The following is a 25,625-nucleotide window of genomic DNA, read 5'->3' on the forward strand; positions in this document are numbered from 1 at the left end:
GTAGTGGCAGGCATTGTAATTGATGTTGGATCTACTTCGGACTTGGCAAAAACTGTTGTGTTTTTTTTTTTACTTTTTACACTTTTTTTAAGAAAAAATTGGGTTACTATGTACCCCATTCTCATTCACATAGGGGGAGCTGGGATGTGGGGGCGCCCTTGTTAAAGGGGGCTTCCAGCTTTGGATAAGTCAGGCCCCCCCACCGCACACCTACAATCGCTGGGCCAGGGTTGTGGGGAAGAGGCTCTTATCCTCATCAACATAGCACCCCCCACCCCATGTTGAGGGCATGGGGCCTGGCCGCCTGGTACGGTATAGGAGGTGGGGGGGGGGGGGTTGCAGGGAAGGAATTCGCTTGATTCCTCCATCAACACAGGCAGTGTTAATGGGGGATTCCCTCCTGCCAAGCCATTGTCTTCTCCCAGTAGGATTGATCAATCAATTTGGTACATTCAACCTGCCCATACACGGATCCTGCTGAACACGCCAAGATTCAAAGGCCCGGATTCACAAAGCACTTACGTCGACGTATCTCGAGATACGCCGCGTAAGTGTAAATATGCGCCGTAGTATCTATGCGCCGTGCCCACAAACTGAGATACGCCTGGAAATAGGCTTCATCCGACCAACGTAACTTTCCTACGCCGGCGTATCGTGGGCGCATATTTACGCTGGCCGCAAGCGGTGCTCCCATTGATTTTCTATGCACATATGCAAATGAGCTGATACGCCGATTCACGAACGTAGTTGCGCCCGGCGCATAATATACGTGGTTTGCGTAAGTCGTACGTCCGGCGTAAAGTTAAGCCCCATATATGAGGTCATGTCATGCTAAGGTATGGACCAGGGAACACAGCCGTCGTATTTTACGTTGTTTAGGTAGTACGTGAATAGGGCTGGGCGTAGGTTACGTTCACGTCGGAGGCAGTGATCCGTCGTATCTTAGGCAGTTGTTTCGACGTGATTCTGAGCATGCACACTGGGATGCGGCCACGGGACGGCGCATGCACCGTTCGTTTTAAGTACTTCTATGACGCTTGGCCCATCATTTGCATGGGGTCATGCCTCATTAGCATGACTCACGCCCACTTCCACCTATGACGGCTTACGCCGAGGGAATCCAGCGCAGTTTGGGAGGCAAGTGCTTTGAGAATTCGGTGCTTGCCTCTCTGCGCGACGTCGGCGTAGCGTATATTAGATACGCTACGCCGGCATAAATATGCACCGATGTATGTGAATCCGGGCCAAACTGTTTATAGCCTGCCTTAGAAGAGGCTTTGCAGCAATGGTTACACTGATAAAGGGAACCTACAGGATCAAGCAATAATGCTGGTCATGCACTAAACAATCTAACTGTGCACTCTCTGAACAAACTTCCTTATCTGTACACAAATTATGTTGTTAAGCAAACACTCCTTATCTGCACTGTAAAGCCTAGTACACACCAGCAGGTTTTTTGTCATTCAACCCAGCAGAGCTAAATGAAAAAAAAACAGATAGATCTCCTGGAGCCGCTGTACTAACTATCCAACGTTGGTATAGTGATATCTACTGCTGTTCTATTGTGTTTTGACAGGGGGACAGCACCCCCACCAAAACACTCTGGTCAGTGCTCTCAGTCATTGGCATAGATTACAGATGGTCAAACATAGAAATGACAAACAGATCAATAAATGTAAAAGGTTATTCCATAAAAGAGGGGTAATCTGTGGGACAGACAGCTGATTAATATGAAGCAAAAAAAGGGATATGTAAATTCGCCAACTAATGGATGTCCCATGATGTTGTAATCACAAGGTAGAAAAGAGTGATTGAATACTAGAGTGTCCCAGATCCTGTCAAAGGGGTTTTATGTAAATTTTAGGAAAGTTAAAGTACAACTTTAGGCACCAGTTTTAAAAAAGGATATCGGGGAACTGGAGAAAGTGCAGAGAAGGGCAACCAAACTGATAAGAGGCATGGAGGAGCTCAGCTATGAGGAAAGATTAGAAGAACTGAATTTGTTCACTCTTAAGAAGATGAGAATAAGGGGGATCTGATCCCCCTGTACAAATATATAATGGGTCCATATAGTGAACTTGGTGTTGAGTTATTCACTTTACAGTCAACACTGAGGACAAGGGCGCACTCTTTGGCCCAGATTCACAAAGCACTTACGCCGACGTATAACAAGTTACGCCGTAAGTGGAAATGTGCGCCGTCGTATCTGTGAGCCAGACCCACAAACTAAGATGCGCCTAAAAACAGGCTTCACCCCGCCGACGTAACTTGCCTACGCCGGCGTAGGATGGACACACATTTAGGCTGGACGCATGGTGGCGCTTCCATTGATTATCCATTCAAATATGCAAATGAGGGAAATACGGCGATTCACGTGCGCCCGACGCAGGCTACCCGAGGTGCGCGTAAGTTGTACGTCCGGTGTAAAGTTATGCCCCATAAAGGAGTTGCAACCCTGCAGCAGACATGCAAAGGTCTGCACCAGGGAACACAAGCCGGCGTATTTTACGTTGGACGTGTGTCTGGCTGGGCGTAGGTTACGTTCACGCCGTACGCAGTGATCCGGTGTAGTTTAGGCAGTTTTTTCCAACGTGGTTGTGAGCAGGGGGATGCGGTCACGGCGCATGCGCAGTTCGTGATACGTATCTGTCTGGCACTCGGCCCATCATTTGCATGGGGTCACGCCTCATTTGCATGGGTCACGCCCACTTCCACCTACGCCGGCGTACGCCTTCGAAACCCAGGCCACGCTGGCGCAGCGTTGGGAGCACTGGCTTGCTGAATTCCATGCTTGCCTCTCTGCGCTGTGCTGCGTTGGCATAGCGTACAGTGGTTCCTCTACGGCGGCGTAATGTGCGCCGTGCTCTCTGTGAATCTGGGCCTTTATGTCTAGAGGAAAAGAGATTTCATCTCCAAATATGGAAAGGTTTCTTCACAGTAAGGCTCCTTTCAGACGAGCGGCTGTTTTGCCGCAGCTAAAAGCATGTTTATGTTTTGCCGGAATTCAAGACTCCAGGCACAGCGATCAGCTGCATTTGTACAGTGCTTTTAGCTGCGGTTGCGTTTAGCCGCGGCACGATATTGAACGGGGATCCGACTTGAATCGCTGCCAATATCAAGCACTGCGTCTGGTATGAATCTTGGGGGGGAACTCCACGCCAAATTTCAAATAAAAAAACGGCATGGGTTCCCCCTACAGGAGCATACCAGGCCCTTGGATCTGCTATGGAATTTAAGGAGAACGGCGTGGGGTTCCCCCCAAAATCCATACCAGACCCGTATCCGAGCAGCAGCCCGGCTGGTCAGGAAAGGGGTGGGGACGAGCGAGTGCCCCCCCCTCCTTAACCGCACCAGGCCGCATGCCCTCAACATGGGGGGGTAGGTGTTTTGGGGAAGGGGGTGCCCTGTGGCCCCCCACCCCAAAGCACCTGTCCCCATGTTGATGAGGACAGGGCCTCTTCGCGACAACCCTGGCCGTTGGTTGTCGGGGACTGCAGGAGGGGAGCTTATCGGAATCCGGGAGCCTCCTTTAAGAAGGGGGCCCCCCAGATGTAAAAAAACACACTACACAGGGTTTTTAAAGTAATTTATTAGTCAGCTCCGGGGCCCCCTCTCTCTTCTTTAGCTATTTTACGAGGGGGGCCTGCTTCTTCGATGTCTTTGGCGGGGGGGTGATGTGCTGGTCTTCAGCGTCGTCTGGTTCTCTTCCGCCGGGGGGCGCTTTCTTCTTTAGCTCTTTTACAGCGGCCCCCCTCACGGGCTTCTTCGACGTCTTTGGCAGGGGGGGATGTGCCGGTCTTCACCGCCGTCTGGTTCTCTTCCACCGGGGGGGCGCTTTCTTCTTTAGCTTTTACAGCGGCCCCCCTCCCGGGCTTCTTCGGCGGGGGGTGCCCCGGCTTCTGTTGCCTTCTGCCTTCTTCGTCTCTTCTCTTCTTCTTCGATGTTGACATGTCGCTTCCTCTCGCTGTAATGCCGTGTGCGCGGCTCGCACGATTTATATAGGCCTCTTATGACATCACAGTCCCATCATGCTCCGTGCACCCGGAGCATGATTGAACTGTGATGTCATAAGAGGCCTATATAAATCGGTGCGAGCCGCGCACACGGCATTACAGCGGGAGGAAGCGACGTGTTAACATCGAAGAAGAAGAGAAGAGAAGAAGAAGGCAGAAGGCGACAGAAGCCCGGGCACCCCCCGCCGAAGACGTCGAAGAAGCCCGGGAGGGGAGCCGCTGTAAAAGAGCTAAAGAAGAAAGCGCCCCCCCCGGCAGGAGGGGAACCAGACGGCGCTGAAGACCGGCACATCCCCCCCCCCCGCAGAAGACATCGAAGAAGGCCCCCCCTCATAAAAGAGCTAAAGAAGAGAGGGGGGCCCCGGAGCTGACTAATAAATTACTTTAAAAACCCTGTGTAGTGTGTTTTTTTACCCCATATTCATTCGCCTAGGGTGGGGGGCCGGCATCTGGGGGCCCCCTTCTTAATGGAGGCTCCCGGATTCCGATAAGCTCCCCTCCCGCAGACCCCGACAACCAACGGCAAGGGTTGTCAGGAAGAGGCCCTGTCCTCATCAACATGGGGACAGGTGCTTTGGGGTGGGGGGGCCACAGGGCGCCCCCTGCCCCAAAGCACCTACCCCCCCATGTTGAGGGCATGCGGCCTGGCACGGTTAAGGAGGGGGGGGCGCTCGCTCGTCCCCACCCCTTTCCTGACCGGCCGGGCTGCTGCTCGGATACCGGTCTGGTATGGATTTTGAGGGGAACCCCACGCCGTTTTTTGGGCGTATGGGGTGTCTCCTTAAAATACATAGCAGATCCAAGGGCCTGGTATGCTCCTGTCGGGGGAACCCAATGCCGTTTTTTTATTTGAAATTTGGCGTGGAGTCAGGGCCAGATTAAGAACATCATGGGCCTGGTGCTGAGGATTTTGGTGGGGCCTTTTAGGCTGCATTCACACCTCCGCGACAAGTAACGCCGCGTACGCGGCGTATTTTGCCGCGAATAGTGTAACTTTTTTTTTACAAATCCTTCCTATTGCTTTGTATGGCCGAACGCCAATGCTGCCTGAAAAAAAGGGTCCGGGACTTTTTTTCATGCCGCAGGTGTACGGCGTCTATGAGATTGAACCATCTCATAGACAGCAATGGGAATTCTCCCCTCCAGCGGCACGAACGGCCGGCGTCGGGCGTTTTGTCGTGGAGGTGTGAATGGGGTGTAATAAATAATAAATAAATGCGTGGGAATGACATGAACGCAGCCAAGGCAAGTGACCAAAGGCACAGAACCCAGAAGGAAGACCGGGTGAAGATGGAAGTGTCCAGGCCCCGCCTGATTCATCGCAGCACTGGAGGGCTCAGTCTGAAAATTGAAGTGTACACTAATGTGCTAATATGCTGTGCATACTTGTACGTTGTGGCATAACCTACCCCAGGGCCTCTAAAAAGTAGTAATGTCAGGAAAGTTTACTACCGCTTTATTATCACAGGATCCCAGGAGCCTCTCATGGGGCCCCCTACTGACCCGGTGGACGGTGGCCCTTGGGCAGTGCCTAAGTGCACAGTTGCCAACATTTAAAAAATATTTTCAGGGCCACTTTTTTATATAAGTGCTATATTTAGAGTAGCTGAGATCCCCAATGTTCCTCTATACATCATAGTAGTAATCACAAAATTAAATGAGTACTAAATGAGTACTAATAATGGGGCAGAACAAATATGAGAACCGAGATTTCCTTTAGTTGAACTAACAAAAGTGTGTCCATTCTAGAGCTGGTAACATTGAGGATATTCAGTATAATTTTAAAGAACTGTTTTTGTGGGTAAGCGACATAGGGGAGGAGTATGGACCGTATATAAGTGGGAAGTATGTGCAGGTGAGGGAGAGGAATGTGGAGGGTCTAACAGTGGGCACTATGTACAGGAGAGGAGTACAAAGGGTACGGAAAAAAGCACTATGTACAGGAGAGGAGTGTGAAGGGTATGACAATGGGCAGTATGTACAGGAAGAGTGAGGGGGTATGACAGAGGGTAGTACGTACCAGAGAGAAGTGTGGAGGGTATGATGGGGCAGTATGTACAGGAGAGGAGTGTGGAGGGTATGACAGTGGGCAGTATGTGCAGGAGAGGAATGTAGACGGTATGATAGTGGGCTCTATGTATAGGAGAGGAATGTGGAGGGTATGACAGTGAACACTATGTATAGGAGAGGAGTGTGGAGGGTATGACAGTGGGCACTATGTATAGGAGAGGAGTGTGGAGGGTATGACAGTGAGCAGTATGTAGAGGAGAGGAGTGTGGAGGGTGCGACAGTGGGCACTAAGTACAGGAGAGAAGTGTATGACAGCAGGCACTATGTACAGGAGAGGAGTGTGAAGGGTATGACAGTGGGCGCTATGTATAGGAGAGGAGTGTGGAGGGTATGACAGTGGGCACTATGTACAGGAGAGGAGTGTGTAGGGTATGACAGTGGGTACTATGTATAGGAGAGAAGTGTGGAGAGTATGACAGTGGGCACTATGTACAGGAGAGGAGTGTGGAGAGTATGACAGTGAGCACTATGTACAGGAGTGGAAGGATATTTAGGGACTGAGTAGTGGTTAAGCGGGTCATACATGGATTGAAATTACGCCAATTATGCAGAGACCAGCCATAGTCAATCTATGTATGGGCTAGCTGGTTTTACACAAGTCAATCTATTAATCAACTTGAGTACAACCAGCCTGTTTTTTTTTCTTAAAACAATCAGTGCTGCCAGCTAAAGTTAGCAACACTGATCATTGTGCGCACTGGCAGAACACAATAACACTGCAGGAGTGATTCCCCCATCCACAGGTCAGCAGGTGAGAGGGTGTGTGGGGACAGGCTGGGGAGAGATACTAGTCAGTGGCTGGGTAGGCACTGGTAGTATCAGAGCCAGATACACACAGGTTACATACGCCACGATCGTTAGAGCAAGAGCAATAATTCTAGTACTAGACCTCCTCTGTAACTCTAAACATGACATGTAACCTAAAAAAATGTAAAGCATCGCTTAGGATACCAAAAAAAATTGTGCTAACTTAACTAACTAACTGTTTTTTTAATGAATGAAATTTTTTTTTCCAAAAAAACATGTTTGAAAAATTGCTGCGCAAATACCGTGCTAGAGCTGCACAATTAATCGTAAAAAAAAAATGTGATCTCGATTCAACCCCCCTGACGATCTCCAATGCAGAGTTTGCTGATTCTTTCATATAACAAGTGGAGAGACTTTCAGCTGTCAAAAGAAAATATCTGGGCAGTCTGCCAAGTTTTTAACAGGAAACATTGTAACTAACGCTTCCTTCTTAGATCAAAGGGATACACTTCTGTGTGTAAAGAACAAATCTGGGCAGTCTGCGAAGTTTGTAAACAAAATGAAACATTGTAACTAACTAACATTGTAACTAAATTTAACCACTTAAAGTCCAACACTTGTTTCTTAAGTTAAAAAGCAATATTATTTGCTAGAAAATTACTTGGAACTGCCAAACATTATATATATTTTAGCAGAGACTCTAGGGCAGTGGTGGGCAAACTACGGCCCGCGGGCCGTATACGGCCCGGCGGACCTTTTAATCCGGCCCACGGACAGTTTGTTAAAACAAGGCACTTTTCCCCTGTACGTAAATGTAAGGGAAAGGTGGCAGTAAAAATGGCGGCGATCGGCTCAGGGTCAGAACTGCGCATGTGCAATTCCCGGAAATACCCGAGAAGATCCGATGCTGAGCCGCCGAGTCTACCTCCTGCCCAGCCCACCTGCCCGTGCAGCCAATGCAGTGAGCACATTTTCCCGCCAGCCTATGAACAGGCAGACAGGACGGAGGAGCCAGAGAGATCTGAGAGTCACGGTCTGTGACCTGAGCGGCTGCGGAGGGAGCCTGACCAGTCGGGACTGGTGGACTGGATAACAGAGCCCCACCGGAGCAACGGACGGACCCCTGCCAGTGCCTGCCCGACTGAGTGAGTAAAGTTTGTGGAGCCTGCTGCCCGCCGTTGACTGTGTGTGAGGGTAAGCAGGGAGACAGCCAGGCTGGAATGATTAATTGATGGTGGAGGGAGGAGCGGGCTCAGGTGGACCTACCACAGGTCCACCTGAGCCCCCTCCACCATCAATAAATCTTTCCAGCCTGGCTGCCTCCCTGCTCACCCTCACATGGACAGGATACAGGAGATATCAGAGACAACAGAGAGATTGCATACAATGATTTTGTACAATCTCACCACTGCCATTTTTGTCTGTTAACTACTGCCTGTGGAGTTTTTGGGTTGTGTTTTGCACGCCACAGGCTTTTCAACAGAAAAAAAACTACTGCCTGTGCCTGTCTGACAGCACTCTGCGTGGTTGCTATTAAAAATGCTCTATTTTAGCTAATTTTTTAACAGCATGCATGATGTTTTCAGTTACCTGAACTTGATGTGCTAATTAAAAGAAAACCCCTTATTCTGATGAGCAATTAGCTTGTGGATTATCAGTGATTTTAGGTATAATGGTGCTGTTAACCATTACAGGGTTTCTGCTGTCAGACAGGCACAGGCAGCAGTTTCCAGACAAAAATGGCAGTGGTGAGATTGTTCAAAATCATTGTATGCAATCTCTGTCTGCTGTCTCTGATATCTCCTGTATCCTGTCCGTGTGAGGGTTTTGTAAAATAACTATTTTTATGCTTTTCTACCTTAAAGCGGTAGTTCACCCAAAAATCACCTTTTTGCAGTTAGATCCAGCATACTGCTGACATCTGCAGTATGCTGGTCTTTTTTATTTTATTTTGGTACTTATCGTTATAGCCGTATCTCTTCTATGCCTCCGAGCGGGGATTACTTCCTGGTATAGGCGTTCCCTTCAAGACAAGCAAGTTGAGTTTAGCCTTTTGGCCCGGCCCTCCAAAATATTTTTAGTTTCTCATGTGGCCCCATCGAAAAAATAATTGCCCACCCCTGCTCTAGGGAATACAATGTCTATTGCTGCAATATTTTATGTCACACTGCATTTTCCCACTTCAATGAATAATAAAAACCATAAAAACAAAACAGTGAAGTTAGCCCATTTTTTTTTTTTTTTTTATGTGAAAGATGATGTTACGCCGCAACAATCGTGAGAGAATCGTGATCTATCTTCTAAGCAAAAAAATTGCAATTCTCATTTTAGCCAGAATCGTGCAGCTCTGTACCCTGCAACATAAAAAGTGCAAAGACCACCATAGAGTAATTTTCTAGCAAAAAACAAATGATGATTTTTACATGTAGTAGAGAAGTGTCAGAATTGGCCTGGGTGGCAAGGGGTTAATTACCATGAGTAATATACAAATAATTATTATAAGCACTGTGATCCTATCAGTCTGCTGTAGTGTGTCAGCTTGTATTTATATTGGCCGCTCTGAATGTAGCTTCTGACAGGCTGTGCAAGCAGGCCCGTATCTCCGGAACCATAAATGATAGCCGTCCCATATTTTAACCAGTTGTGGGGTAGCTCTTCCCATGCCTACCCCCAAATGTGGGGTTTCTGTGACCTCTGGTCATCGAGCTACAACCCCCCAAATTCGATCTTAAAAAAAAAAAAATTCTTAAAAAAAAAAATTTTTTTTTTTTTTTTTTGGGCAAATGGGCCTATCTTGAGAAAGGGGCCTGGAGCTGCAGCTCCATCAGCCCCATTGTTAATCCGGCCCTGCGTGGAGTTCCCCCTCAAGATTCATACCAAATGCAGCTGACACAGTGCACTGCGGTTACCTGCGGTTATGTGCTGATAGCTGCGGAATTTCGCAGCTGGACGCATCCAGTTCTATTTTACCTATCCGCACAAAACCGCTGGGAACAAAACCGCAGGTAACCGTAGTGTGTGAATGATGTAATAGGAAAGCATTGTGTGCTTCTACCTGCAGTAAAATCCACAGCTAAAAGCACCATTCTATCCGTCCGTGTGAAAGGGGCCTTAGAGCTGTGAAAATGTGGAACAGACTCCCTCCAGAGGTGGTTCTGGCCAGCTCAGTAGATTGCTTTAAGAAAGACCTGGATACTTTGCTAAATGTACATAATATAACTGAGTACTAAGATATGTAGGTAAAGTTGATCCAGGGTAAATCCGTTTGCCTCTCGGGGGATCAGGAAGGAATTTTTTTCTCTGCTGTAGAAAATTGGATCATGCTCTTGCTTTCCTCTGGATCAACTGTGGGTATGGAGTTGGGTGTATGGGATTGTACTATGTTTTTTATTTTGTTTGTTTATTTTTTTTGTGGTTGAACTGGATGTCTTTTTTCAACCTGACTAACCATGTAACTATGTAACTAAAGGCAGCCTATCAAATTTTTATTGAATCATTGCCATGGATCATAAAAATGACACAAATTAACAAATGTAATAAAAAAATCATGATGACTTCAGCATACACCTATAATTACTGTAATCTGCCCTCTGAGCCTGTGCCACTGGTTTCTGTTAGTGATGCTGGGAGGAGTCTTGCAGAGCTAACACATCATTGTCTTCCACTCTGCGTCTCCCCCAAGGAAGAACAGTTCCCATGATTCAATCGGAATTGGCATAGGCAAGACATGGGCAGGGCATAGGCGGACTCAATGTAAGAAGAGTGGGCGGAGCCACGGCGGGACTTCTTAAAGCAGAGGTTCACCCTAAAAACATGTATATAACATTACATTCTGCATACTTCCAACATTTACAGTATGCTGTTTTTTTTTTTGCTGTACATACCGTATTATTGCTATTTTCCACCCGGCTTCCTGGTGCTCACTCCCGCGGGAGTAGGCGTTCCTATGCAGAGGTGCAGTGCCATGTGGGACTTCGCCCAGATGATTGACGTCTTGAGAAAAACTTCCCCCCGGCAGATAAGGCACGTCACGAGTTTCCGAAAGTAGCCGAACTGCGGCTCTATACGGCGCCTGCGCAGTCAGATCTACACGGCTCCTAGTCTGTAGGATGTCTGTATTGTCTGACCATCTCTTGTATCCTGTCTATTGTGTCTGACCACCTCTTGTGTCATGTCACTTATCAAGAATGCTGACCACCACTGACAAAATACTTATGCCGGGTACACACTATTAGTTTTTTCTTTCAACCCAAGGATTGAATGAAAAAAACTGTCAGCTCTGGTCGGAGCCGCTGTACTAACTATGCAAGGTTAGTTTAGTAATCTCTGCCGCTGAACTGTTGTGTTCTGACAGGGGGGCGACCAGAACACTCCGATCATCGCTTTCTGCCATTGGCTGAGAGCGCTGATCAGGAGTCAGCCGGCTGCTGGTTTTCCAGTGTGCACATCCAGGAGAAGCTGTCCAAATGGCCAGCTTCTGTCAGATAGACCAATATACACATGGGTCGAATGTCGGACATTTTTTTTTATAACCAGGAGTTGTCTCCCAACATTCGGCCTGTGTGTACCTTGCTTAACCACTTAAGCCCCGGACCAATATGCAGCCTAAAGACCCAAGGTGTTTTTACAGTTCGGGACTGCGTCGCTTTAACAGACAATTGCGCGGTCGTGCGACGTGGCTCCCAAACAAAATTGGCGTCCTTTTTTCCCCACAAATAGAGCTTTCTTTTGGTGGTATTTGATCACATCTGCGGTTTTTAGTTTTTGCGCTATAAACAAAAATAGAGCGACAATTTTGAAAAAAAAGCAATATTTTTTACTTTTTGCTGTAATAAATATCCCCCAAAAACATATATAAAAACTTTTTTTTTCCTCAGTTTAGGCCGATACGTATTCTTCTACCTATTTTTAGTAAAAAAAATCGCAATAAGCGTTTATCGATTGGTTTGCGCAAAATTTATAGTGTTTACAAAATAGGGGATAGTTTTATTGCATTTTTATTTTTTATTTTTTTTTTACTACTAATGGCGGCGATCAGCAATTTTTTTCGTGACTGCGACATTATGGCGGACACTTCGGACAATTTTGACACATTTTTGGGACCATTGTCATTTTCACAGCAAAAAATGCATTTAAATTGCATTCTTTATTGTGAAAATGACAGTTGCAGTTTGGGAGTTAACCACAGGTGGCGCTGTAGGAGTTAGGGTGCACCTAGTATGTGTTTACAACTGTTTGGGGGTGTGGCTGTAGGAATGACGTCATCGATCGTGTCTTCCCTATAAAGGGAATGACGCGATCGATGCGCCGCCATAGTGAAGGACGGGGAAGCCGTGTTTACACACGGCTCTCCTCGTTCTTCAGCTCCGGGGAGCGATCGCGACGGAGCGGCTATAAACAAATAGCCGCGCCGTGGTCCCGGATCGCTCCCCGAGCGGACCCGACCTCCGCATGTAGCGGGGGGGGTCCCGATCGGACCCCCCACCCGCTAATAGGCGAGGACGTACCTATACGCCCATGTGCCTGTACGTGCCATATTGTGGACGTATATGTACATGGGGTGGTCCTTAAGTGGTTAAAGTGGTTGTAAAGCCTCAAGGTTTTTCACCTTAAAGTGTTACTAAACCCACAACAGTAAAGTCAGACTGTATATGCAGTAAAGTATGCTTGTTATACTCACTATGGAACCTAAGGGGTAATCCCCTGCATTGCGTAAAAAGGCTACTTGATCTTATATGCACAGATTCTCCCCTCCCTGCACTGTCCCCCCTGAATGAGTCCGGATAAGACAGAGCTTTTGGAGTCACTCTGCACATGCTCAGTTTGGTGTGTATTGCTAGAGAGTTTTTTTTTTTCCTTGGGAGAGTGCATGTGTTCAGCACAGGGCCAATCAGCACTGTCCAGACATGTCCAGACAGAGGGTCAGGAGCCCTGCAAACTCATAAGACAGCTCAATGCAGTATGAAAATTCCTCCTACAAGTTTCAACAGGAACTGATAGAAATCACAAGACTGCTATATACTGCTAACGAGAAAAGGTATTTCGCAGTTTATATTTACAAAAATAATTGCATTTCCATGCTCTGTGTACCGTGGGAGACCAGATATAGTAAATGCAGGGTCCTGGGTTTAGTAACACTTTAATACATTCTATGCATTAAGGTTGAAAAACGGTGCTGTAGCCAGGGCAGGACTTAGGGTGGTGGGGGCCCCTGGGCTTGAGTCACTTTCGGGCCCTACCTTCTATACATTACTTACTTAAATAGAACAAAATGATACATACACAAGCTATGTATTAGAGCTACACAATTCTGGATAAACTGAGAATAAAAATAGAAATCACGATTCTGAACAAACAACTAAACAAAATTTGCGGACATACAGGGGTGGTCAGGGACTGTGCGGACATACAGGGGGTGGTAAGGGACTGTGCGGACATACAGGGGGTGGTCAGGGACTGTGCGGACATACAGGGGGTGGTCAGGGACTGTTCGGACATACAGGGGTGGTCAGGGACTGTGCGGACATACAGGGGTGGTCAGGGACTGTGCGGACATACAGGGGTGGTCAGGGACTGTGCGGACATACAGGGGGTGGTCAGGGACTGTGCGGACATACAGGGGTGGTCAGGGACTGTGCGGACATACAGGGGGGGTCAGGGAATGTGCGGACATACATGGGTGGTCAGGGACTGTGCGGACATACAGGGGTGGTCAGGGACTGTGCGGACATACAGAAGTGGTCGGGGACTGTGCGGACATACATGGGTGGTCAGGGACTGTGCGGACATACAGGGGGTGGTCAGGGACTGTGCGGACATACAGGGGTGGTCAGGGACTGTGCGGACATACAGGGGTGGTCAGGGACTGTGCGGACATACAGGGGTGGTCAGGGACTGTGCGGACATACAGGGGGGGTCAGGGACTGTGCGGACATACAGGGGTGGTCAGGAACTGTGCAGACATACAGGAGGTGGTCATGGTAATGACAAGCAAACTCTCTGTCTCACCTGACTATCAAGGTAATAACATCACATTGCAGCAGCAGCCCCCGCCAAACACTGGAGTCACAGCCACAGATGATCCCGGTGCAGACGCCAGGGCAGGACAGTTGATCACTCTTCCGAGTCCTCCGTCCCCTACTACAAGCAGGACTCAGGAGAAGCCGACTGTCCACTTTGAGCGCCCGCCCTGTTTCTGGCTGCAGGTGGCAAGTGACATGGTGGCAGGCTGCAGGTGACAAGTGACATGGCTATAGGTGGCAGGCCTGGAGTGTGGTGCGGGGGGGACTGAGGACTGTAATGTGGGGGGGCCTGAAGAAGTTGGGGTGACCAAGAACTGTCATGTGAGGGGGGCTGAGTATATTAAAGTGGAAGTTGGGAATGTAATGTGGGGGGTAGGCTGCCACTGATTCTGCATTATGGTGGGTTTAACTATTTAATTTATTACTACAATGTAATAGAAATAATGCGCTGACAAATTGCCCGAGAAAAATCGCTTACCCCCCGCATGCCATGCCCAACCTCCCCCCAACCAGGCCTTTCATCCACGCAGCCGGTCCCCGGTGCCAAAAAGGTTGGGGACCACTGGTTTAGAAAACTGAAACTTAAAATAGTTGACGCTCACAAAGCTGGAGAAGGCTTTAAAAAGATAGCAAAGGTTTTCAGATGTCAAGCCTCATTACCATAAAACACGCCCCCCTCCAAGACATTTGAATTCGGCGCCTTTACACCCGCCCGCTTTAGGCTACGCCGCCGTATATTAGCAGGCAAGTACATTGAGAATCATGTACTTGCCTAGCTAACTTACGGCAGCGTAGCCTAAACAGGCTAAGCTACGCCGCCGCAAGTTTAAACCTTTCTCTGTGAATCTACCTATTTGAGTTAAGACTACATACATAAATAGAAGTTTTTTAAAACTAGAGCTTAGTGTCATATTAAAGTGGTTGTAAACCCACTTTTTTGACTTTTACCTACAGGTAAGCCTATAACAAGGCTTACCTGTAGGTAAGGAGAATATCTCCTAAACCTGCACCTGATTGCAGCGGCGCATTCGCAGGGGCGATCTATGGCAAAAGGACCGGCAGCCGACACGAATGTACTGCGCTCGGTATATGCCGGCGCAGTACACTCGTGTATAGTCGGGCAGGCTCGGCTCCTCTCGCGCTCACGTCCTGTACGTCCAGGACGTGAGCGCGAGAGGAGCCGAGCCTGCCTGACTATACACGAGTGTACTGCGCTCGGTATATGCCGGCGCAGTATTCAAATTTGGCACGGGAAAGCGGATATTGGCGTATACCGCACACCCACGATTTTGCCCAAAAAAGTGCGCGGTATACGCCGATAAATACGGTAAGTATTTCATAATGAGCTAATATGCGGTGCATATTAGCTCATTATGACTTTTGCCTTGCAGGAGAAAAAAAAATAAAACATTTTAATGCGGGTTTACAACCGCTTTAATCTAAGCAGTGTTTGTTTATTTTTCCAACAAACGTTTTAAAAATTATTGCATTTTCTTTAAAAAAATATATATATTTTTTGTATTGTTTTAAATTATTATTTCAGATATCTTATTGGATTACTTAAAAAATCTGTCCATGCATGGCCAGCATTAGACTGAATATTGTGCATTAGATTGTACGTTTCTGACAGTGCGTGTGAAATAAATCTGTACAGGCCCCCCGATGTGTGAATTAAAAAGAACAAAGCAAGGACAAATGAATCAGGGGCTGGGACTTTTGCCAAAAGCATTTTATAGATAATATAATGTAGTTGAACAGGCGAAAAACAATGGTAATCATTGCCCTTTTTTTTTTTCATTTATTTCTAGTTTTACATATTTTATAGTATTACAATTCTGTTTTCTACAAATGTAAAATGCTGACTGTTCCCATTGTCTACATACACTGGAGGCTGTAAGCCCTACAATAGTCATGGGCTGTACTTTGAACCATGCACTGTTGTCTTGCCTTATGGGAGGGTACTATTACAGGACATTCTACTCAGTAGAGTGTGTGTTTACTCCTGTAGTATTTATAGTGAATGGAGAGCTGGTTATGAAAACACCTCTGAGCGTTTGAGAAGTCTCCTCTGATCCCTAACTATGCAGTGCACACAGGACCTGGACCTTTATTTGAGTTCTACACTTATCATTTCTGGGCTTTTGTTTCTTTTTAGACAACTGACTGAACCAGCTCCATATGGGAAACATGTTCCTAAAAAGACTAAGACGAAATTTACTCTGATTTCAGCCAAATACGGCTGGTTTATTCAGGAATCGCCATCATTCTTTGTACCTGTATTGATTGTGCTATACAATCAACAATGGGACACTCTGGGATGTAAGATGCTCCTGGTGATGTTCTGCGGACACTACTTTCACAGGTAAGACATCAAAACGTATTATTATGTAGGACAGGTAAGATACAAGCGTCATTAGAACTATTATGTCAGTGTACTACTTCCAAGGTATCATTAGAACGATTATTGAAAGTATATCTTAATCCAGTGGTTGTGTTAAGCTGAACTTCGAAGTAATTCCCAAGAAGATTTCAAAGGTGATTTTTATCTAATGCCGCGTACACACGGTCATTTTTTGTGATGAAATAAAACGACGTTTTAAAAAACGTCATTTAAAATGACCGTGTGTGGGCAAAACTTGTTTTTTTGTCTTCTGAAAAACGACAAAAAAAAAATTCGAACATGCTTCAATTTTTTATGTCGTTTTTCAAAATGACGTTTTTTTGTGTCATTTAAAATGATCGTGTGTGGGTAAAACGACATTTAATACGACGTTTTTAAACCCGCGCATGCTCAGAAGCAAGTCATGACGCGAGCTTGAATGGAACAGAGTGCCGTCGTACGTGCTGAACGTAACCGCACTTTGCTAGAGCATTTTGAAAAAACGATGGTGTGTAGGCAACGTAGTTTTTTAAAATGAAGTTTGAAAAACGTTGTTTTTTTTCATGAGAAAAAAACGTTTTTTTACAAGACAAAAAACTACCGTGTGTATGCATTAGGCTCGATTCACATAAATGCATCCGATTCGCATAACATGTGAACTGGACCAGCTTTCAATGGAGCCGGTGCACATATGTGCAGGGCGGCCGCGGTCTGTTTTTGAAAGTAGTCCTGTGTGATTTTGGGTCCAGTTTAGGTGCAACTTTAAGTAAAAATTTGCACCTGAATCGCACCTGCACCGGTGAACAAAATGCACCGGACACCAGACTGCAACCTGCAGCTGGACCTGAGTGAACCTAGCCTAATGCCCTGTACACACGACCGGATTTTCCGTCGGAAAAACCTTGGATGGGTTTTCCGATGGAATTCCGCTCAAGCTGGGCTTGCATACACACAGTCACACAAAAGTTTTCTGAACTTTCATCCGTCAAGAACGCGGTGACGTACAGCACTACGACTAGCCGAGAAAATTAAGTTCAATGCGTTCAATTGTTTCCGAGCATGCGTCGGAATTTTGCGCATCGGAATTGCTACAGGCGATCGGATTCTCCGATAGGAATTTTTTCCGTCTGAAAATTTGAGAATCAGCTCTCAATCTTTTGCTGGCGGAAATTCCGACAGCAAAAGTCCGATGGAGCCTACACACGGTCGGAATTTCCGTTCAAAAGCTCACATTAGAATTTTGCTGGCAGAATTTACGATTGTGTGTACGTGGCATTAAAGCGGTGGTTCACCCTAAAAACTACTTTTTCTTATTCCACTGCCCCCCCACATTACAATCCGATTAAGGCTCTTATTATTTTTTTCATGCTGTACATACCTTAGTACAGCATATTCACCCGTGCATCCGGGTTGCGAGTCCCGCGGGAGTGGGCGTTCCTCACATGTGTGTGATTGACGTTTTGCCCAAAAACGAGCTCCCCCCCGTCGCGTAAGCCGGGTCACGATTGGCGAAAGGAGCCGAACGGCGGTGCGCATGCGCAGTATAGCGCCGACTCGCCGCTTCCTTCTCTCTTCGGCGCTCTATTGGTCGCAGGCACTCTGGCATCAGGTACAATGAAGGACCAGCAGTCCTCGGTTGTAATTAAGGACACCAGGGCTCATCCACAACCCAAAGGGAGAGGAGCGCACATGCTTCCAGGGAAGCAAGGGATAAAACTGCCTCTTAATGGTACACTAGACAAAGATGAGCATTTGCTTGGTAACTTGGTACAGTAAAACCTTTGAGAGCAACTTGGTTTGAGAGCGTTTTGCAAGACAAGCAAAATTTTGATATACAAGCGATGTCTTGATATAAGAGTAGCGTCATGTCACGACGGAGTATAAAAAAGAAGAGAGGAGCCTCTAAGTGTAGCAATATGGTTACATTTAATGAAGGTACAACATTTAGCAACTTATTGCTACACTTAGAGGTGACTCTCTTCTCTTTTATACCCTGTAAAAAAATGCTTTGATATACAAGTGCTTTGGATTACAAGCATGTTTCTGGAAAGAATTATGCTCGCAAACCAAGGTTTTACTGTATTTTCCTAGAAGTGAGTTTCTTTAAAGGAAAGTATGGCCAAAGCTATTTTGTCCCTGCTTCTCCTATGGATCACGGGAATGCAGTTAGTTCTGCACTCCTTTGACCCATTTTTGGCCAACAGCGAGTGTCCCCACTTTACAATTGAGATCCACCCAGATGCCTGGATCGGCAGCTATCTCAGCTTCTTAGCGAGCCGATGGGAGACTGAGCAAGCTGCTTTCGCCCCTTTTACAGCCAAACACGCCAGTATGCACTGGAGGGGACAGATCAGAGAACCAGTGACTGACAGAGCAGAGGGGGGAACTGAGAGATCAGCGGTGTTTGATCGCTCAGTTCTCAGGGCAAAGCCAGCGAGGGACAGATGCAGCATCGGATTGATGCTTCATCCACCTAGGTGAGTCTAAATAGTTTTTTTCCCTAACTCCATACTTCTCTTTTAAACACAAACCAGAAAATCCTGTAAGTTAACAATCTTGTCACAACTGACCACATGCTGCAGGCATAATCTTCTACTTGCTGTACATCAGAGGCAGCTCCTACTTTGAACTATGACTGCCATGTGTTTAGGTTCGATGTACTCCAATGTGCTGCAGTGTCATATACCAATTTATCTATGGGTGCTAATGAGTTTCAAATATCCCTATATTTGACACGGCACACAACACTTATGGTTGAGGTTTTCATAGCTTCTCAACCGATAATACTCTAATTATATGGTACAACGTTCCTATATTATTTTGTACTTGTTCTAGTGAACAGTTTGTGATTGGGTGCCTTATTTTTTTTATCTTTAGCAATTTGATAGCTTGACAATTGTCTACGAAATACATTCCTACTATGTATGCTATATTGCAGAGCCTTTGTCTTTTCTATTCCTTTGACTGACTATATATAACATGATATTGTTTTATGCCCATTTCAATATCTTGTTACAACAGACAAAATTAGAGCCGGTTCACACTGGGGTGGCACGACTTCGGGGGCGACTCGGCCAGGCGACCTGAAGATGACTTCTAAGGCCGCGTACAGACGAGCATACATGTACGATGAAACCGGTCCGCCGGACCGTTTTCACCGTACATGTCTGCCCGGGGATTTCTGTATGGTGGCTGTACTCACCATCATACAGAAATCCACGCGTAAACAATACGCGGGGCGTGTCCGCGCCGTCGCCGCGACGATGACGCGGCGACGTGGGCGGCCCTGCCAGTTCAATGCTTCCACGCATGCGTCAAAGTCATTCGACGCATGCGAGGGATGGCGGGCGCTCGGACATGTACGGTAGGTCTGTACAGACGACCGAACATGTCCGAGCGGGCAGGATTTCAGCGGGCTGTTTTAAAACAAGTCCAGAAATATTTGCCCGCTGGAAAAAGGCCCAGCGGGCAAATGTATGCTGGAATCCTGTCCGCTCGGGCCTACACACGACCGAACATGTCTGCTGAAACTGGTCCGCCCCCAAACTGGTCCGCCCCCAAAGTCGTACAGGAACCTTTTTCTAAGTCGGAGCGACTTGCGTCGCTCCTATTAGAACGGTTCCATTGACTACAATGGGACGCGACTTGTCAGGCGGCTGTGTCGCCTGACGAGTCGCCCCAGTGTGAACCGACTCTTACTTTGTCATTCAGTTTCTGTTGGTCACATTACCCTTTAAACAATTTTTTTGAGTAGATGTTTAATGCTGGGCATACACACAATAATAAACATTCGATCGGTCATAGATTTCACTAAGTCAGGCCATACATGATTCCTTTTTTTTATTTTTTTCAACCAGCAGGTTCCTCCATCTGCACATTTGAGGTGGATGGGGGAATCCTTCCTGCTGTGGTATGGTATTCTGACAACCGGGAGCCCTCCCCGCCATCAAAATACAATGATCAGTTTTCCCAGCTATAGCCAGCGGTACTGATCATCCAGGGAAAAACCTGACAGGCTGGTTGTACACCAGTCGATCTGTCGGACAACTTGGGGTAGATTCATCAAGGGGATACGACGGCGGATCTCCTGATCCGCCGTCGTATCTCTGAGATCCGCCTTCGTATCTATGCGACTGATTCATAAGAATCAGTTCCGCATAGATCTCCCTTAGATCCGACTGGTGTAAGTGACTTACACCAGTCGGATCTTAGGCTGCAATCTACCGCCGGCCGCTAGGTGTCGTCGCAGTTTTTTACGCGTCAGATATGCAAATGAGGAGAACCGCCGATTCAAGACCGAACGCCCGCCCGTTGCTTTTTTTTTACGTCGTTTGCGTTCGGCTTTTTCCGGCGGATAGTTACCCCTGCTATATGAGGGGTAGCTAATGTTAAGTATGGCCGTCGTTCCCGCGCCAAGATTCAAATTTTTACGTCGTTTGCGTAAGTCGATCGGGAATACGGATGGCCGGAATTTACGTAGCCGCAGAAAACATTGACGTCCTAGCGACGTCATTTGGAGCATGCGCACTGGAAAATTTCGCCGGCGACGCATGCGCAGTTAAATCGGCACGGGAACGCGCCTGATTAAAATTGTACACTCCCCCTAGCCGCGGAATTTAATTTCCGCCGGGGGAGTTACGATCCGACGGTGCGATTTCGGAGGTAAGTGCTTGGTGAATCATGCACCTGCCTCGCAAAATTGGACCGGCGGATCGAAAATCAGATAGATTACGCGGATCTAAAGATCCGCGAATCTATCTGAATCTGGCCCCCTGTGTACAACCAGCCTGCCCATACATGGATCAAAATTCAGTTGGTTCCTACTGAACTGGACACATTTTGGATTTTCATATTCAGTTGTTTTGTGCAAGGACTGGTCATTTCTTTTTCATAACCACGATTGTAATTTGATCAAACTATTTAAAGAGCGAAATCATTTTTCTCAAAATGTTGTATTGCATGTGCATAGCCAGTATTCCTCTCTGTATATTGTATCAATAAAGATTATTTGAACTTACTCATCTTTTTGGTTATATACAGTTGAGTAACCAAGCTTTGTGTTCAGCAAATATTTGACGTAACTTTCCATGCCCACAAAACAATGTTTCAACTATTGTTCTGTATTACAGCACACGTGTTTTCAAGGACAGCATGTCTGCTTAAACCGTTTTCATTTCCTATCATTCACTGTGTTAAAGGAATTTGTGTTGTGCTCTAAATTGACAGAACTAGATCAAGTTGGGATTTTCTACTCCCCTTAGAATGGAGATGCCAGTTGTGTTATCTTTCATTTTATTACTTTATGACCATATTAACACACTAAGTTTGTTAAAATAATACCCACAAAACATATTAGGTGTATATACTGCTGAAATAAGTGTCACAGCATATCATCGGATATTCCGACCGTGTGTGTGCCCCATCTGACTTTTTCCGTTGGAAATTCCGACGGAATTAGAAAGAGAACATGTTCTGTTTTTTCCGTTCCGTTCGTCTGTATGGAACTCCGACAGAGAAAAAAAACATGCATGCTCGGAAACAAGTCGACGCATGCTCGGAAGCATTGAACTTTATTTTTCTAGGCTTGTTATAGTCTTGTACGTCACTGCGTTTTGGACGGACGGAATTTGGTGTGTATGCAAGACAGCTTGAGTAGAATTCCGTCTGAAAAACCCGTCTGAGTTTATACCGGTGGAAAAAACGATCATGTGTACGGGGCATAAGTGCGCTATTTACAAAGAAATGAATGTATCGGTAACATAAGTGTAGATGTAGGGTCATTTTAACAAAATCTGAGATGTGGCATAACCTGTAAAATTAGTGTGACTGCAGATACAGTATATTTGAATGCAGTGGTATTAAAGATAGAGGGCCAGATTCAGAGAAGAAGTACGCCGGAGTATCTGCTGATACTCCAGCGTACTTTCAAATTTGCCGCGTCGTATCTTTATTTGTAATTCACAAACAAAGATACAACGGCATTTGGCTAAGATCCGACAGGCTGCAATACTTCGGCCGCCGCTGGGTGGAGTTTGCGTCGTTTTCCAGCGTCGGGTATGCAAATTAGGCATTTTACGGCGATCCACGAAGGTACGCGCGTTCGTTACTTCGTCGCTAGTCGGTTTTTCCCGTCGCAAAGTTAGAAACAAAATTGTGTAGCGCTATGGCAAATTAATATCTATAATGGTAGTTCCTCATGGGAAAAATGGGAACATAAATAAAGTAACAAATGCAATAAAGAAGTTCTCGTGAAAGATAAAGTCCAATGGTTGTAAACACAAAGTCCATATATCTGTAGACACCACGTGCAAAATGAGGGAACTTGATTAGAATCCCATCGAGACAAATTGTGTAGTAAGTGATCACCGCCACCAGTGGTAGTAAATGGAGGCTTACCGAAGATGGTGGACCTGAAATGACGTACGTCAATCAAGTCATAACAAGCTTCAAGTACCAGATAGGGTACACAAAGTAGCAATCACCAAGAAACTTGATAGAAGTAATCAATCAGTGTATGATCATAAATGGATAACCTTGAATCTTTGCAGCTCAGCAAGGGGTTAAATAGTTGAGAGAAAATGGAAAGAGAAGGGCCACATAGTGTAAACCGGTATAAAACTGGGTATTTATTGTAAAAAGATAGCAAGTGCACTCACATGTATCTGGATAAAAACTTGCATATTCTATAGTATGAGGCGGCAGTGGAGGCGACCCGACGGCGTTTCGTGTTATTCACACATCATCTGGTGTGAATACGCCGTCGGGTCGCCTCCACTGCCGCCTCATACTCATACTTCAGAAGTCACCTATATAGTAAATAGAGTCCACCTGTGTGTAATTTAATCTGAGTATAAATAAAGCTGTTCTGTGAAGCCCTCAGAGGTTTGTTAGAGAACCTTAGTGAGCAAACAGCATCATGAAGGTCAGGGAACACACCAGACAGGTCAGGGATAAAGTTGTGAAGACGCTTAAAGCAGGGTTAAGGCCCATACACACGGTCAGACTTTTTGCCAACAAACTTCAAAATGAGCAAGTTTTCAAAATAGTCCGACCGTGTGTACGCTCCATCAGACAAACTTTTTTGTGTTTCATCGGACAAAAAGTTTGGTCTGCAAACGGACAAACTTTACGTCAACAAGAGTCCGATGGTGCCTAGTCCGACTGTGTGTACAGCAAGCAATCATACTTTTGTACAAAATACAAACGCGCATGCTCAGAAGCAAAGACCAGCCGGAAGCGTTCTGTCTGGTAAAACTAGCGTTCATATTTGAAAGAGCACATTCGTGACGCGGCAAGTTCTGAAATCAAGAAAAGCAGCGCACATTCTCTTCTTCTTTATAATGTGATAATTAGGGTTGTCCCGATACCATTTTTTTTGGACCGAGTACAACTACCGATACTTTTTTTCATGTACTCGCCGATACCGAATACCGATACTTTTTTTAAAATCCCCAAATGCAGCCATGTCCCCCACATATGCAGCCATGTCCCCCCACATATGCAGCCATGTCCCCCACATATTGCAGCCATGTCCCCCACATATTGCAGCCATGTCCCCCCACATATTTCAGCCATGTCCCCCCACATATTGCAGCCATGTCCCCCCACATATTGCAGCCATGTCCCCCCATATATCCAGCCATGTCCCCCACATATGCAGCCATGTCCCCCCATATATCCAGCCATGTCCCCCCATATATCCAGCCATGTCCCCCCATATATCCAGCCATGTCCCCCACATATATCCAGCCATGTCCCCCACATATATCCAGCCATGTCCCCCCATATATCTAGCCATGTCCCCCACATATATCTAGCCATGTCCCCCCATATATCTAGCCATGTCCCCCACATATATCCAGCCATGTCCCCCACATATATCCAGCCATGTCCCCCACATATATCCAGCCATGTCCCCCCACATATTGCAGCCATTTCCCCCCATATATCCAGCCATGTCCCCCCACATATTGCAGCCATGTCCCCCCACATATTGCAGCCATGTCCCCCCATATATCCAGCCATATCTCCCCCATATATCCAGCCATGCCCCCCCATATATCCAGCCATGTCCCCCCATATATCCAGCCATGTCCCCCACATATATCCAGCCATGTCCCCCCGCATATTGCAGCCATGTCCCCCCCATATATCCAGCCATGTCCCCCCACATATTGCAGCCATGTCCCCCCATATATCCAGCCATGTCCCCCACATATGCAGCCATGTCCCCCCATATATCCAGCCATGTCCCCCACATATATCCAGCCATGTCCCCCACATATATCCAGCCATGTCCCCCCATATATCCAGCCATGTCCCCCACATATATACAGCCATGTCCCCCACATATATACAGCCATGTCCCCCCACATATATCCAGCCATGTCCCCCCCATATATCCAGCCATGTCCCCCATATATGCAGCCATGTCCCCCATACCTAGATGATGCCGCTGCCGCGTTAATTAGCGTGAAGGGAACATTACAGCTTTCGTTTAAATAGCTGTGTTCCCCACCACGCCGTGTATAGACACTCCCCCTTGCTTGGGATTGGACAGATCACCCGTCCAATCCCGAGCAAGGGGGAGTGTCTATACGCGGTGCGGCAGGGGAACACAGCTATTCAAACTAAAGCTGTAATGTTCCCCGCACGCAAATTAACGCGGCAGCGGCGGAGGCGGCTTTGCAGTATGCAGCGAAGGGGGGTTTGCGGAGGTGGGTTTGCGGCAGCGGCGCGTTGCGGCGGCGGCGGGGGGGACAAGTATTCGACCAGGCATCGGGGGCATTTGCGGGAGTACAAGTACTCCCGCAAATACTCGGTATCGGTCCCAATACCGATACTGGTATCGGTATCGGGACAACCCTAGTAATAATACTAAAAGCTGCTTTGCTGGTGATACTGACGGAGTAAAAACAAATGTCTTTACTTTGGATTAGTGTATTTTGGTTATATGAATCAAACATAATTCTATATTTTTTTGTGGGTCAAGTTAGCACAACCCCATTGCGCAACATGTCTGCTTGACGAACGGACGTTCAGAAACAAACAAAATTGCACGAAACTGAAAATTGCGAATGCACACAGACGAAACCTCTACTAACTCTCGATTAGCAGAAGGAGCCCAAAGGGTGACGCCGGAGAATTGAACTTCCTCTTTTAAACTCTCATCAGTATGTTGAAACGTCACTACATTCGTGTTCGTTGCCAAAAAAGTCCAAGCGTGTGTATGCTATGGGTGTGACCGGACAACTCCCTTCGGACAAAAATCCAAGGGAAAGTTTGTTTGATGTCCGATTGTGTGTACAAGGCTTTAGATTATAAAAAAATATCCCAAGCTTTAAACATCTCATGGAGCATTGATCACTCCCAAGAGATGGCCGTCCACCTAAA

The 25,625-nt window shown here is 46.7% G+C and overlaps 1 protein-coding gene across 1 annotated transcript in view; it reads left to right on the top strand.

Moving 5' to 3' along the window:
* Positions 1-15,845: 15,845 nt before the first annotated feature.
* Positions 15,846-25,625, top strand: part of SRD5A2 (steroid 5 alpha-reductase 2) — a 108,639-nt gene continuing 98,859 nt past the window's right edge. The window contains exon 1 of the mRNA XM_040350937.1: positions 15,846-16,214. Coding sequence (XP_040206871.1) covers positions 15,934-16,214 — 281 coding nt within the window. The 5' untranslated portion in view covers positions 15,846-15,933. The remainder of the gene's footprint in view (positions 16,215-25,625) is intronic.

The sequence above is a fragment of the Rana temporaria genome, chromosome 4, assembly GCF_905171775.1.
Source record: "Rana temporaria chromosome 4, aRanTem1.1, whole genome shotgun sequence".
In the NCBI taxonomy this organism is placed as follows: domain Eukaryota; kingdom Metazoa; phylum Chordata; class Amphibia; order Anura; family Ranidae; genus Rana; species Rana temporaria.